Consider the following 13169-nt stretch of genomic DNA (forward strand, 5'->3'; position numbering starts at 1 on the left):
CAGGAGTCATAAACTACTTTGTATAGCTTTTACGCAGCAGGATTAAAATGAGAACAAATGACTGTGCTCCTCAGAGGGGGGGGGTACGTGCTGTTTGTGCGCTATATAAATCATTATCGATAATACATAAATCTATATCAGAAAACCCAACAAAAGTATTTGATGCAGAACTACAATGATTACTGATTATGTTTTCAGTAATGAACGGATGACTGAACAGGCCCCCGGGGGCCCGAGAGGACCGGGGGCCCCAGGGCACGAAGTTTGTCTTTGTCCCCAAAAATTCAAATTCAGCCGATAGCAGCTCCCGCAGAGACACGCAGAACAACGAGACAAAGTGACGTAGAGACACAAAGATACACTACGTAAATACAGCTGCTCTAACGTACGTGTGTGTGTGTGTGTGTGTGCGCTTCCTGTGCTGCTGGGACAACTTCCTGTCAGCGTGGAGTCTGAACTGCAGCGTCCTCACACTGGTCATGCAATAAGCAAAGAAAGTCAGTGTGAGTCACGCAGAGCAACACAGCAGCTCTTCATTCTGAAGGCTAAGCACAGAAATACACCGAGCGAGCCTCATCCATAAACAATGATGTGCGGCTTCTCCTGCCTGTGGAGCTTCTGTCTGTTCCTCTCTCAGCTCAGACACGCCCACAACAGTTCAATCAAACATCATTATTCACGGGGGCCAACATTGTGAAGAAATGAGGGACGAGGCTCTGGTCACCCTTAAATCTCACACAGCTCTTTAAATCTATAATAAACCTGTGTACTCTGTGTACCAGCAGGGATCCACCCCCCACCCCCCCACTGCAGAAATATACACATTTTTGGCTGGAAAGCCACGCCGCTTCAAGAAAGCCTTGTTTGCTCGTCACTACAGAACTTGTCAATAGCAATCACTGGCAGAGATGGAGCTGAAACTCATCTTTGATTTCCAAAGTCAACAGTCAGAGGCATGGATTTCCTCCTTCTCTCTGTCTCCCTCTCTCTCTGTCTCCAGAGAGAGGGGAGAGCACCAGGAGAAAGAGAGAGAGACCGGGGGAAGCAGCTATGCTTTGTTGCTTGGCCTTCTTGTGCCGGCGGCTTGCCACAGACGCTATTCTCGGGGCTGCTTTTGCGTGGGGGTTGAGAGAGATTTCTCCGTGGCACTGCAAAATGAGAAATGACACGGTTTCCCCAAACGTGGCGCCCGTTATGGATTAGTTAAGGCTGTTATTCTAATCTGCACCCCTTTTCTTCACCGCTTCATTATGGATAGGAGGTGCCAAGGCCTCATAGGCAGAATCACATGCAGCCACGTTCAGAGGGAAGATCGAGGACCTGACGGCTGCAGGAAGCAGTTGTGATGCAACAACTTAAATCCAATCCCTGAACATGTTGGACCATGGACCGCCAGAAATACGAAGACAGCTGAACAAGGTCGCGTACTGAGCGGGACGGCTTTGATGTCTGCAAAATGGAAATATGATGCAAAAGAGAAGCATTGAGCATCGTACAGTACACTGTGTGTAAGCAGCATGTCGTCAGTGGCACCAGGACATTCCTGCAACGTGTCCTTTGACCTTCAACATTTCAAGCCGGTCAAAAACGCTACTTTCACTCCATTTCACTGTTTTCAACATCACTGATCACCACTTATCCTCTCACACGAGCAGGTGCAACACGCCGCTCAAAAGAATATTAATGCGAGAAGAGAAGGTACTTGTGAATTATCCGTGACACCGGACCATTAACTGATCATACACAAGTGACATAAAGACCCGCCACTCATCCACTCCACCCCAATCAGCTCAAAGGCCTTTTCATTTTAATAAATTAAACGTTCAAGAGCCTTTCATCGCTGGATGAAAGACAATGTTCCACAGAGGACAGACACTCAGGGACCCAGTGAATGGGATGAATGACAGGAATGTGTTTGGACCTGGAGCAGTGAGGAGCGTGCGCTCGTCCCGCACCAACGTCCTGCACGATGAGTTAACGTGAAGCGTTACAGACACCGGCTCACTACAGAGACGTAGCAGCTGAAGCTCTTCTATGTTGCATAAAGCTCTTCATCACTTTGCACGCTCACATCCTCACACTGGGTCTGGGGCGTGGAGGTCTTGTGGTTATCCACATTAATGTACAATAACCACAGTCTTTTGATTCAATACAACACAACTCTGGCTCAGAAATTAATAAACTGTAGCTACTGTGTTGTGCAATATCTGCGTCCGGGCAAATATTGCAACCCACCATGTTTCATAGTTTCTAAATGACTGCGGTGGTCTCCTGTGAGCGTCACATGGCGTGCACACCCTAAACCTGCACAAACATTCATTCCCATTCAAAATAAAATTCTAAATGTGTGACGGGACCCCTGTTATTGTAATCTATCATCCAGTCCTGGACCTCCTTTATCATTACAGCTGCTGTACAACCAGGTACACAAATATTATATATATATATATATATATATATATATATATATATCCACACAATATATATATCCACACAATATATATATATATATATATATATATATATATATATATATATATATATATATATATATATATATATATATATATATATATATATTGTGTGTATATATATATATATATATATATATATATATATATATATATATATATATATATATATACACACATACACACATTATTGTATTGCAGACAAACTAAAGGGCTGTACAAACACGCTGGTCTTTAAGTGACAATTTAACTTTAACTCAAATATTAATTAATGGCAAATAAACCCAAAACATTCCATCTGAAGCTTTACGCTTCGTTAATAATTCAATCTCCTAACCCTCCAACAGTTTGGTCACGTGACGAGTTCCAAAGTGGTAACAAAGTACTGATGGTGCAACAAACGTCATTAACAAACTCCTATTAGCCCTTTTATCAGCTCATGACTACAACATGCAGAGGAGCATGAGGAGGAGGAGTGGGGGGCACCGTATAAATGAGCATAATAGAAAACCTGGTGGGACATAAATCACATCAGCAGACTGACGATATGCAAATATGTTTGCGTGTGCCTGCCCGCTGACATCAGCATGTTTTATTCCCGGCCCACGACATGCTACAGTATGTTGAGGCAGTAATGAGAGCAGCACGTGGGGAGCAGGACCATCGTCCCATCACAAACATGTGGTCGTCACTTCCCAGCTACTGTACATCGAGGACAGACCACTATCCGTTAAACCTCTTTCACTTGTACTCCAGGGGCACGGGGGGGGGGGGGGGGGGGGGTTCAACATGAATTAAAATGAAATCATGTTATGGCACCGTTCGTCTTCCTTCCAGTAATGATTGCTTTGATAAAGTTATTGAGCTCAAAGTGACGGATGATGAAAAGGTGAGTCACTCACAACCTCAACTGTTCTCCTCTGAAGGGTCAGGGTGGGTTTTACTATGCAAAGGCCATAATATTAAATTGCGGTGTGATGGAAAGCACAGAGACGTCACTCGGAGAAGACGGCGTCCTCTTAGTCATTTTACAGCTGCAGTCAAAGCCCTGATGACTCCGAGCACTAATGGAGGAAACCCGACTGCCAATCTGTTTCTTTACGCCATACAACTGAGACGGACGTGACAACAACGTACACCAACTCATCTGCGATGGCCATTAACCGCTGAGGCCTAATCCCGTTTTAACTAGCAGCATGTTATTACCAGAGGAAGCCCAATCAGGTCACGTGTCTGCCATGATCAGAGCACTTTCAGCCTCAGCCAGATAACAAGTAAACATGCTGTCACTCAGCCAAAGCTCCTCACATCAATATCGCTTTCCAGCTAAGGACAACGCACCAAGGAAGTGCCAGGCAACCTTAACATTGACATGCAGGACGCTTTTCAACTGCAGAAATGACTCTTTTCACAGTGAAAACTGCTGTCAGGAAAGATTATTTCTGCTCTAACGCGCAGGCTAATGGAACAGTAAATATGTGAAAGCTTTTTAAGCAGCACACGGATTCTCCTCCTTATCTTCTTCTAGCCAAAGACCGGCTGCGTGATTGAGCGTGCCATAAATATTGTTTGAGCGACGTGCTGGTGCCGAATGCTTTGAAGAAGCTTTCTTTACAAACAGCAGTTTCTTCAGCAGCTCCCATCTGCGTCCTTGCAATGCCCCCAAAATGACAGTCGGGCAGCGTGACGCGGCTGCGCGGTGGGGAAGCGCACTTCAAAGCAGGACATTTCATCTTCAGCCTCAAGTGGAGCGTGAGAGAAAAAACAAAAAGGGGGAAAGAGAAAAATCTATTCTGCTTCTTCCTTCAAGCCGCGTGCTGCTCTTTGTGACGCTGCGACTCATCTGCCGAGGAAACGACACACAAGCTTTTAGTAACGGCAACAAAAACTATTTAAATCCTCAACGCCAAGAAACGATCAAGTGTAGCAAACATGGCCGCCAGAGCAGGTGGTCACCACCGTGTGTGTGTTGTTCTGATTACTAATCTACTTGTATTGTCTTATTTCACATGGACACATCAGACCGAGGCTGCATCCCATAATAATTATAAACACACCAGCAGCTGAGAGCAAGACATTGGAATTTACTTGTCTTGGGGAGGGGGGGGGGGACGACGACAGCCGACTCTTCTTTATCTTTTAATGGTCTGATTCTGACTTTTTCAAACCTCAGTCTGTTAAAGGATGAAGCCCCCTCTGCCCTGCACTGGGGGGGGGGCAGATCATTTTGCCAACCACTGGGTTTGAGGAGCTGCAGCATCTTTATATTCACAACCACTTGACCACTTACCAACAACATGCATCACTGTATGAACTCTACAAACTTCTGCGGAGACGACAGCGAGCGTGAGACGCTTATTCATTGGGAGCGGGCGACGGGAAACTTCTGGCCCTACAAATGTTCAAACAAACGTTAGAAATAAAGCATCTAGTATGAATGATGCGACTGTTGATGAGTGTTTGAGGCGCATTAGAGGAACAGTAAGCTGAACGTTACCTGCGGCTCTGAAGCTCACTAATGATTTAATCCTCACTCAACGCTTCGCAGGAAGTTTCTTATGTTCTTCAGAGCGAAGCATTAACTCAAATAATGGCTTCCTGCTTCAACTAACAGGACAGAAAAGTTAGACAATTTCAAGTCAACAGACAGAAAAGAAATACGATCCGTTCACAAAGCTGCCCTTCAACTTATTTATTGATGTACTGAACATGGAAAAAATCCAAAGTATCTAAACACAAAGTAAAGAACATGTACATCCTTTTAAATACTCAACAAAAGATATTCTATTCCAAAAAACGCCGTGAACCAAGTCAGACTATACAACTTCAAATAAATAATCATTCTTATATTAAGAGTTGATAGGAGGGGGGAAGGGAACCTGTTTCACGCCGGACCGTCGGCACAATTTGTCCAGACCAAATTATCGTGAAGTTACAAAAAGAACAAAAGATTTCCAACGTTGACGGTCCGGCGTGAAACGGTGGTCTCGACCCCACAGCAGCAAGTATCACAACTCATCTAGACTTAAATTTAACTTTTACAAGTAACACAAAAAGGAATAGAGAAACAAGAAAAAGCAGTTGCAAAGATAATAATTATATAATGCATAGCACACTGCTCGTTTACGGGGAAGCATGACTAACTGTTTAAAGCCCACGCAGGTGCAGGTGCAGGTGCATCGTGTCCACCAGGTGTTGTTCACTAACTCTGCTTCGCTGCCCACCCCCCAAAGTGAAGCAATATACACCTTTTACCATTTTAAAGACAGGTTATATGCATTACGTATATATATATATGAGTATGAAAAAAACAAAACTAATCAAATAGTTCAAAACTGTGGTTTATATCCATTCTTTACCACATAAATATATATCTATAATGTTTATATATAAAAAAACAAAAACATGTCTATAGTTTCTTAATAACTTTTCTTTTTTTTTACGAAGCAAGACTATCTACAGACCAAACAACCAACAAATGTGTTGCACTGTAATGCTGTTCAACTGAAAGGGAAAGGTTAATATCCAAAATTAAAATACCTTACATACTCAATAAAAGAAAACAGAAAACGATATATATAATATCACACTTTCCGATGAAGTCCAAACTAGAACTAAAACAAGTCAACATAAAAAGGACTTATTTACATCGCTCGGAGCTGCGGAGTAATCCGCTCTATTCTTCTTAAGCCGCTGCCTTCGTCGGCTCGTCCTCAATCGTTCACACAGTCTGTAAAAACCCTCATCGGTCCATATCGAGACAAAATCAGTCTAATGATATTATCGCATGAGCTCCGTCTGAAGGGACACTTTAGGAAGAACTGATTTTATCCCCCTTTTACCTTTTAACATATCTCCACGTTAGAATGTTGCATGCACTTTGTATTACTGTCCGTTTCCAAATCAAATCAGAAAGCGAGTTGCTCGTCGTGTAACGACCGGGATGACGGGGGACCCACAGATGATTCTACACATGAAACCAGCACTGCCATTGATTCTATAATCTAAAGATAATCTAAAGATAATACAAAGATCTCAAAAGGTATCTTTTACATCAGAAATCTCCCCAGAAATTTCAACCACTGCAAACTTTCCTGTAAAGTTCAAAAGCTCACAAGGTGTCATATGAAGATATTTCTCAAAGTATCCAAGTCAAAATATTTTGTTCCAGGTCCAGTAAAAAGTTTCTCCAAATTGTTCTTTTTATAAAAATAGATGCTTTTTAAACCCACATCAAAGAGGTTCTTAGCTCTTTGGCAAGGTACTGCTTTAAGAATTGTTTTTTGTCTTTTATCCATTAAGTTTACAATAAGCAACATTATGCAGCCGACCAATAACCAACTCATATTACAATCAACGGAATACTTACAAAATCAACCAAACCGCAAAGAGTTCAAAAGAAGGACTCGCTAACCACTGAAGGCAAATCAGGACACGAAGTACAAAGAAAATCACTACACGGAACTTTACAAGACTTACGGTTTCAAAGCAACAAAATGACAAAACGTTCAGACGGTCCATCTGTAGAGTCACAGGCATTCAGACCTCAAGTTCTTTTTTCCTGTTTTAAACAATATTAAAGATTCAAAGCGTAGCAATAAAAAGAAAAAAGAAATCACATTGGACGCTAAATTTAGTTCTTCTTCTTCGTAACACTGATTTACAAAGCTGTGTTTACTAATGTAGAAAGTTACGGTCAATGCGCTTCCATTTTCTGTTTCCATTTTCTGCGGAGTTTTCTAGAAACGATCTCGGTGGGTTTTAGGCTTTGTGTGTTTTGTTGGTTTTGAACGAGACTTGCAGCACTCTGTCCCCGAGGCGGTATCCGTTCAAGCTGGCGATGGCCACGGCCGCCTCGTCGTAGTTAGTCATGGTGACGAAACCAAATCCTTTGCACTTGTTTGTGTTGAAGTCGCGGATAACCTTGACGTTTGTGACGGCACCAAACGGCCCAAACATCTGCCAGAGGATGCTCTCGTCTGCGTCCGGAGCCAGGTTGTAGACGAAGATGCACCAGCCCGTGCCTGCGTGTCCTGGGATGTTGATGCCAGCCAGGCTGGTCACGCCGTCGATGGCCATGGGGGAGAACCTGCTGTAAGAGACACAAAGCAACACGGTGAGGACAGTACGGACCTTTACACGAGACGAGAGCTGAACGTGACCCAGATCAGCCGGTTACAGAAGCACCGGCCGTCTCGCCGCTCTGTAAACTTTGCATGTATTTGGCCGCTTTCCATCTAAATGAGCCTCAATAAATAAATGAAGCTCCCATACATTCAGCTTGTGAAAGTTATTGTGTAAACTAATAACTTAACACATCATTAGTATCTTTAGTGAATCAGAAGTTGAGGCCATCACTACTCTGTGATGTTACTGTAGATGAGAAGCCTGGAGCAGCGCAGACGTCTCATATTACACGTGGAGATTAGAACGACACTTCTGGAGCTGCTTTCACCTCACTCACTCTGAAACTGGAGAATTGTGACGTGAAAAAAGTCTTGTGAAAGTTGGACGTTTTGCCAACACTGGAATAAAAAGCCCCGTCTTTTGGTAAATGTGGTTTTTGCAGTTTGAAGAAACAAAATTCAAAGTGCATGGAAAGCCTATGAATTATTGCAGCAGGTGTCACATGAGATTAGCTGCTCCAGTTGGCCTTTCAGGGAACATCCACCATGACAGGTGTGCTCGCAGCATCAAGGACACGCACAGAGATTTGGCAACCAAGACGTCAGCCGACGAGAAATCACAAGTCTATTGTCGCCGGTGACGGGCCTTTGAGCTTTCAGGGGATTGGACTTCAATCATACTCCAGGAAGGCATTCTTATAAAAGTGAACTTAGACAAACTGGCATCCTGGAGAATCCTGAAAGATGTCTGACGCAACAAAGTTTAAAACAGGACAGGGCTGTCCATAATAGATCAAGGTACGAGTAAGGAGCTCCAAATACAAGTATGCAATTTTGTGCAATAGCAAGTAAGACACGGTAAAAGTCTTTTGTTATGTAGACATGTTGTGACATCACGTCAGGATTAAAGCACTGACCTCAGACAGATGCGTTACGTTCGACACGCAACACGTCCCTCCCTCATGTTGAAGAGACAGACATCTACAGATCGGTTATTTAATTTTGTGGTGAACTGCCCCTTTAAACTGAAAGTGTGCACGTCTCCGTAGCTCCTGTGGCAGAGAGTCAGAGCAGCTCGTCTTCAGTGACACCCATCTCCTCCCTGTTCTGCATCTTTCACATGCGCTAAATATTTACATTGTGAGGACAAACAGCCTGATTCACTCACAAACTGGATGTATTTGTTTGATCGGAGAACTAATGCACTGAAGCACTTCCTTTGATCCCATTCAATCAGCGCTACCTTATGCAGCGTTAACTACTACGCACTGTTGCCAAGAGCTCCTGCAGGGAAGAATCAACAGAAGGAGAATAAAAGGTATCCCTCGTGTTGGCTCCCAATTTCCCTCAAGACCAATTAAAAGAAAATCAACTTACCTTTTCACTCCGTACGCCATGTTCAGCAGATTGTCCAACCTAAACACACACACAGTCTGACATCAGTCATGTCCTCATGAACTACACAATGTTCTGTTCACATGCAGGTAATCTAAATATTCTAAAGGTCAGTCAATCATTTCTACATGTGTGACAACTAACTTTCAGCCCATTGCTCGTCTCTTTTTCATATTGGTAAAACAATTGTGTATTTGGCCTACATCTGCAACAGGAGGAATTATTCTGTCCAGAGGATCGACGAGCTCCAACACAGAATATTTTAAAAATACTGCTGAGAGACAATTTAAATGCTAATTTCAAATCGCCTCAGAGGGTCAACAGACTGAAAAGCACTTGCAGTATTAACTGGGCTCTAAACAGAGTCTCTTGTTATTTTGGCGTGCCCCTGTTACCTGAAGCGCTGTGCCTGCTGTGCGAGGGGTCCTGGGTACCTTCGATTGGGCGACTGATACAGCTGGGAGAGCAGAGCCTGGCTCGTCTTCTGGCTCGGGTTGTTCGCAAACTTCACCGTGATGGGTTCGGTGGCGCCGGGCGGCTTCTGACAGTTCAGACCCTTGATGGCCTCCTCGGCCTCAACTCGCCGGTCAAAACGAATGAAGCCGACGCCTCTGGAGACGCCTGAGGATCACATTCACACATTAGGCCTGAAAACATCCAGTGACACAATCCTTCACGAGTCAGCTGGGAGGAGAGTCGCACGCTTCATCTTTTCCCCCAATCTTCATTCTTCTACCCAAAACTTCTGAAAATGCATCACTGCAGTTTTCTATCATTTAACAGCTAAACAACTGATTCATACGATGAAGACATGTTTCTGGATTAGGAACAAAACCTCAAATGCATTTCTCAGTCAAAAATAATAATAAGTCTCGGGACAGCGTGCAGGTCAAGAGACGGTCCGTCCCTGCAGCACCTGGTGCTGCTGCACGTTGTGTCCTTCCTCTTACAGACTGTGTTTACATGGAGAGCAGACTGTCATGTGAGTGCTGCTGTTCTGTCCTTGAGACTCACTAATAAACAACAGGCTGTAATCCTGTTTCTTCTTTTGTTTCATTAACTAAAGTCAAATAAAGAACATTTCCTGTAAGCGTGCCTGAAGGAGGGAGAGGTTTGTTTCTCAGTGGTCATGTGGAGGGGGGGGGGACATAAGGGAGATCAGAGAAATGATGAAGCATTGAGTTCTGCTACTGGCTTGGCTGTGTCATTGTGCTGGGGGGGGGGGCTACTCACCAGTCACCTGGTCCACCAGGATGCGTGAGGTAATGATGCGTCCGTACTGAGAGAAGAGCTGCTCCAGTTCCTTCTGAGTCATTGTTTTTGGCAAGCCGCTGACGTACAAATTTGCATCTCTGATGGAGGCGGAGCTTGGACGCGCATAAGAAACCTGCAGACAGACGGTTCACATTACAGACCACCATGGACCTCCAATACAAATACACATCACCTTCAAGGAGCGTTTGTTTAGACGCACAGAGCCTTTTCTAACAGACAGAAACAAACACTGTGTGTCTCTCTCTCTCTCACACACACACACACACACTACAGTATGTGAGGGATAACGTTATTAAGATAGTTAGTGCTGGCTCTCTGTCGCTGATGTTCATGGAGGACAGGAAGGAGGCGACATCGTCAGTCTAATAAACTCTGCACAACAAATACATTTTCTCAAATACAGTTAAACTTACAGTTAACGTGCTTCCTGTTCAGTCGGATCCGCATTAATCCGTCAGAGTGGAACAAACATTAACAGATTTTTAAGGCGAAGAAGAAGCTCTTACAATTTACTACACTGAGCCTCGGTCCATCTGACCTCCCAGAGTGCTGAGAGCACAAACCCTCAAGTGACTCAGCAGTTCTGCAGAAACACAAGCTCAAGAGATGTTCACGTTCTGTTCTACGACATAACACGTCAGTAAAACCTCACTGGTGAAGTTTTAAAACGTCTGCGTGCGTAAAGGAGGACGGAGGTTGTCGGAGACGTTAAGCGTCGCCTTTAGCTTTGTGCTGCTGACCAACGTTAGCTTTTTACTTCTAAATCATTAAAGTTGTGAAGATTATCCTGCTTGTAAACGTGTACGTATGATAAACTTTGTCACAGATTATTTCTGCACTAGTCCAACATGCTGACTGCAGCTCGACTACAACAACAGTTTGTTGTCTTTCCTCAGTGCAAACTTATTAATACGCTTAATGGACAGAGATGAATCAGCCCATCTGTCCGTCACCTCCGCGTGAAGCCGACAGAGATGCAGCATCAGGCGCCTCTAGACGACGCTCATTTAAAAATAAATTCCTAATTTCTACAGACAACAGTTTAAACTTCACGAGACATCTGCAGAAATATGCAGCATAAATCAACATTTGTCCATAAACACAGGCGAGTAATAGAAAACATCATCTACCAGGTCGTGCAGATCAACACATCATTACACCCCCGAGTACTCAAACTCTTCCGTGCAGCTTCACTCGTGCAGCATCACGCTGAAGACAAACCGCTGCATGTGCACTCTTCTGTTTATATACGTTTCTTCATTCTTTTAATGGAAAACTCCATTAAGTAATTAGAAACCTTTCTTAATTCTTCAGATCAGTACTCGGACCTGACGCAGGTTCAGGGATCAGAATCAGGAAGGACAGAACTGTGAACACAAACTAATTAAAGCTTCTAAATTAATTCAGATCAGGAGAAAGTCTCCCCGGAGGTGAACGTGAAATCTCCCTCGCTGCTCCTCTCCCTCGCTGCTCCTCTTCCTCTCTCACCTTCACGCTTCATTTGATGCTAATATTTGTTTCTATATATATATATATATATATATATATATATATATATATATATATATATATATATATATATATATATATATATATATATATATATATATATATATATATATATATATATATATATATATATATATATATATCCTGCACCTCACTGGGTTTATTTGCACTTCTGACGGAGCGGCGAGATCATTTTGGGTGAGCGATAGATGTAAAAAAGAATCCCATGATAGTCTTTCTGAGGTAGTGAGGAGATGAGTTCAGTGTGGCTCCTAACACGCCTTCAACTGCCAATACAATATTTAAGAGTCAAATACAGAAATAAGCGTACAGCTCACACTTTTCTATCACAGAATGTGTTTTTGCCCACAGACATTTTCCTGGATGCCCGGCGTGAGGAGGGATCTGGCCAGCGCCTCGCAAAAATATCACATCTTATAATCTGGCTCCACCATCCCCAAATCCTGCAACACTATATGAAGCAGACAAGTTTCTCCAGCAGCACATTGAGCGCTGCACTGCCTGATGAATGCTAATGGTAGCCACCTCCCTGTACAGACGGCATACAGCAGAGCTACAGCACATGCAACCATAGAAACAGTTCTGCTCTACTTGAGCTAAGGCAAAGCCGCATGTGCTCAGATTAACAATAGGTCTCCTTTCCACCCCACATTTCTCCAGCCTCATTATGCCTCCACTGCAGCCCGGGGAGCCAGACACCAGCGGCATGTCTCTGGTTTCGGCAACCACTTGTGAATGCTAACAGGTTTCAGTGAGTCGAGGAGGATGAGTATCAACACGTCAAAAGAATCATGCGTGACGTCTTACCTTGATGGTTTTGGTCTGAAGTCTCAAGCCATTTAAGGTATTGATGGCTTTCTCTGCGTCCTTCGGGTCCACGTAATTCACAAATCCATAACCTAGACTCTGCCCTGCAAGCACAAGACGATACAGAAGACGTCAAACTGCTGAACAGAAACACTCAACATTACAAACACTATGGTCCAAAGTGGCTTCATGCATCATGGTGTACATCTTACAGTGAAGTGAAGATCTACCAAGAACTAACAATGAAACCATCAACACATGTGGATTAAATATAACTGTGGTGGTCCAGGTAATAATGAGACGCAATAGTTTGTGGAACGTCAACATAACCTCGCAGGTTAACGTCTCCGATGGGTCGGACCACTCGGAGCGGGCTCTGGTTCTCATGAACAGCCATGTTTGGTATTTGCAGCAGGTCACAGACTCACAGCTCCAGTAAACTCTCAGAACAAGTCGTTGACAAACGTCTTAAATTAAAAATGACAGACAACTGCTCTGCTTTTCACACCAACTCATCTCTGACACAGCGGCGAGGCTCAGTGCGTTCCCCTCCCTCCACAGTTTA

General features: G+C 43.7%; 1 protein-coding gene across 1 annotated transcript; it reads right to left on the minus strand.

Annotated features, from left to right (window-relative positions):
- Positions 1–5148: 5148 nt before the first annotated feature.
- LOC115023806 (ELAV-like protein 2) lies at positions 5149–12729 on the minus strand. Its single transcript, XM_029455065.1, has 5 exons — positions 12605–12729; positions 10226–10379; positions 9388–9613; positions 8975–9013; positions 5149–7563 (listed from the first exon to the last, which is right to left on the minus strand). The coding sequence occupies exons 2-5, from the start codon at positions 10305–10307 to the stop codon at positions 7233–7235; spliced, it is 678 nt and encodes a 225-aa protein (XP_029310925.1). The 5' UTR covers positions 10308–10379; positions 12605–12729; the 3' UTR covers positions 5149–7232.
- Positions 12730–13169: the final 440 nt, after the last annotated feature.

Source organism: Cottoperca gobio, chromosome 18 (assembly GCF_900634415.1).
Source record: "Cottoperca gobio chromosome 18, fCotGob3.1, whole genome shotgun sequence".
NCBI lineage: Eukaryota > Metazoa > Chordata > Actinopteri > Perciformes > Bovichtidae > Cottoperca > Cottoperca gobio.

Coding starts and splice junctions, on each gene's coding strand:
- LOC115023806 (XM_029455065.1), bottom strand. CDS start 10,307: ATGACTCAGAAGGAACTGGAGCAGCTCTTCTCTCAGTACGGACGCATC. Junction 9,614..10,225: donor CCTGGTGGACCAGGTGACTG/GTGAGTAGCCCC, acceptor TGTGATCCTCAG/GCGTCTCCAGAGGCGTCGGC. Junction 7,564..8,974: donor ATGGCGTACGGAGTGAAAAG/GTAAGTTGATTT, acceptor TGTCTCTTACAG/CAGGTTCTCCCCCATGGCCA.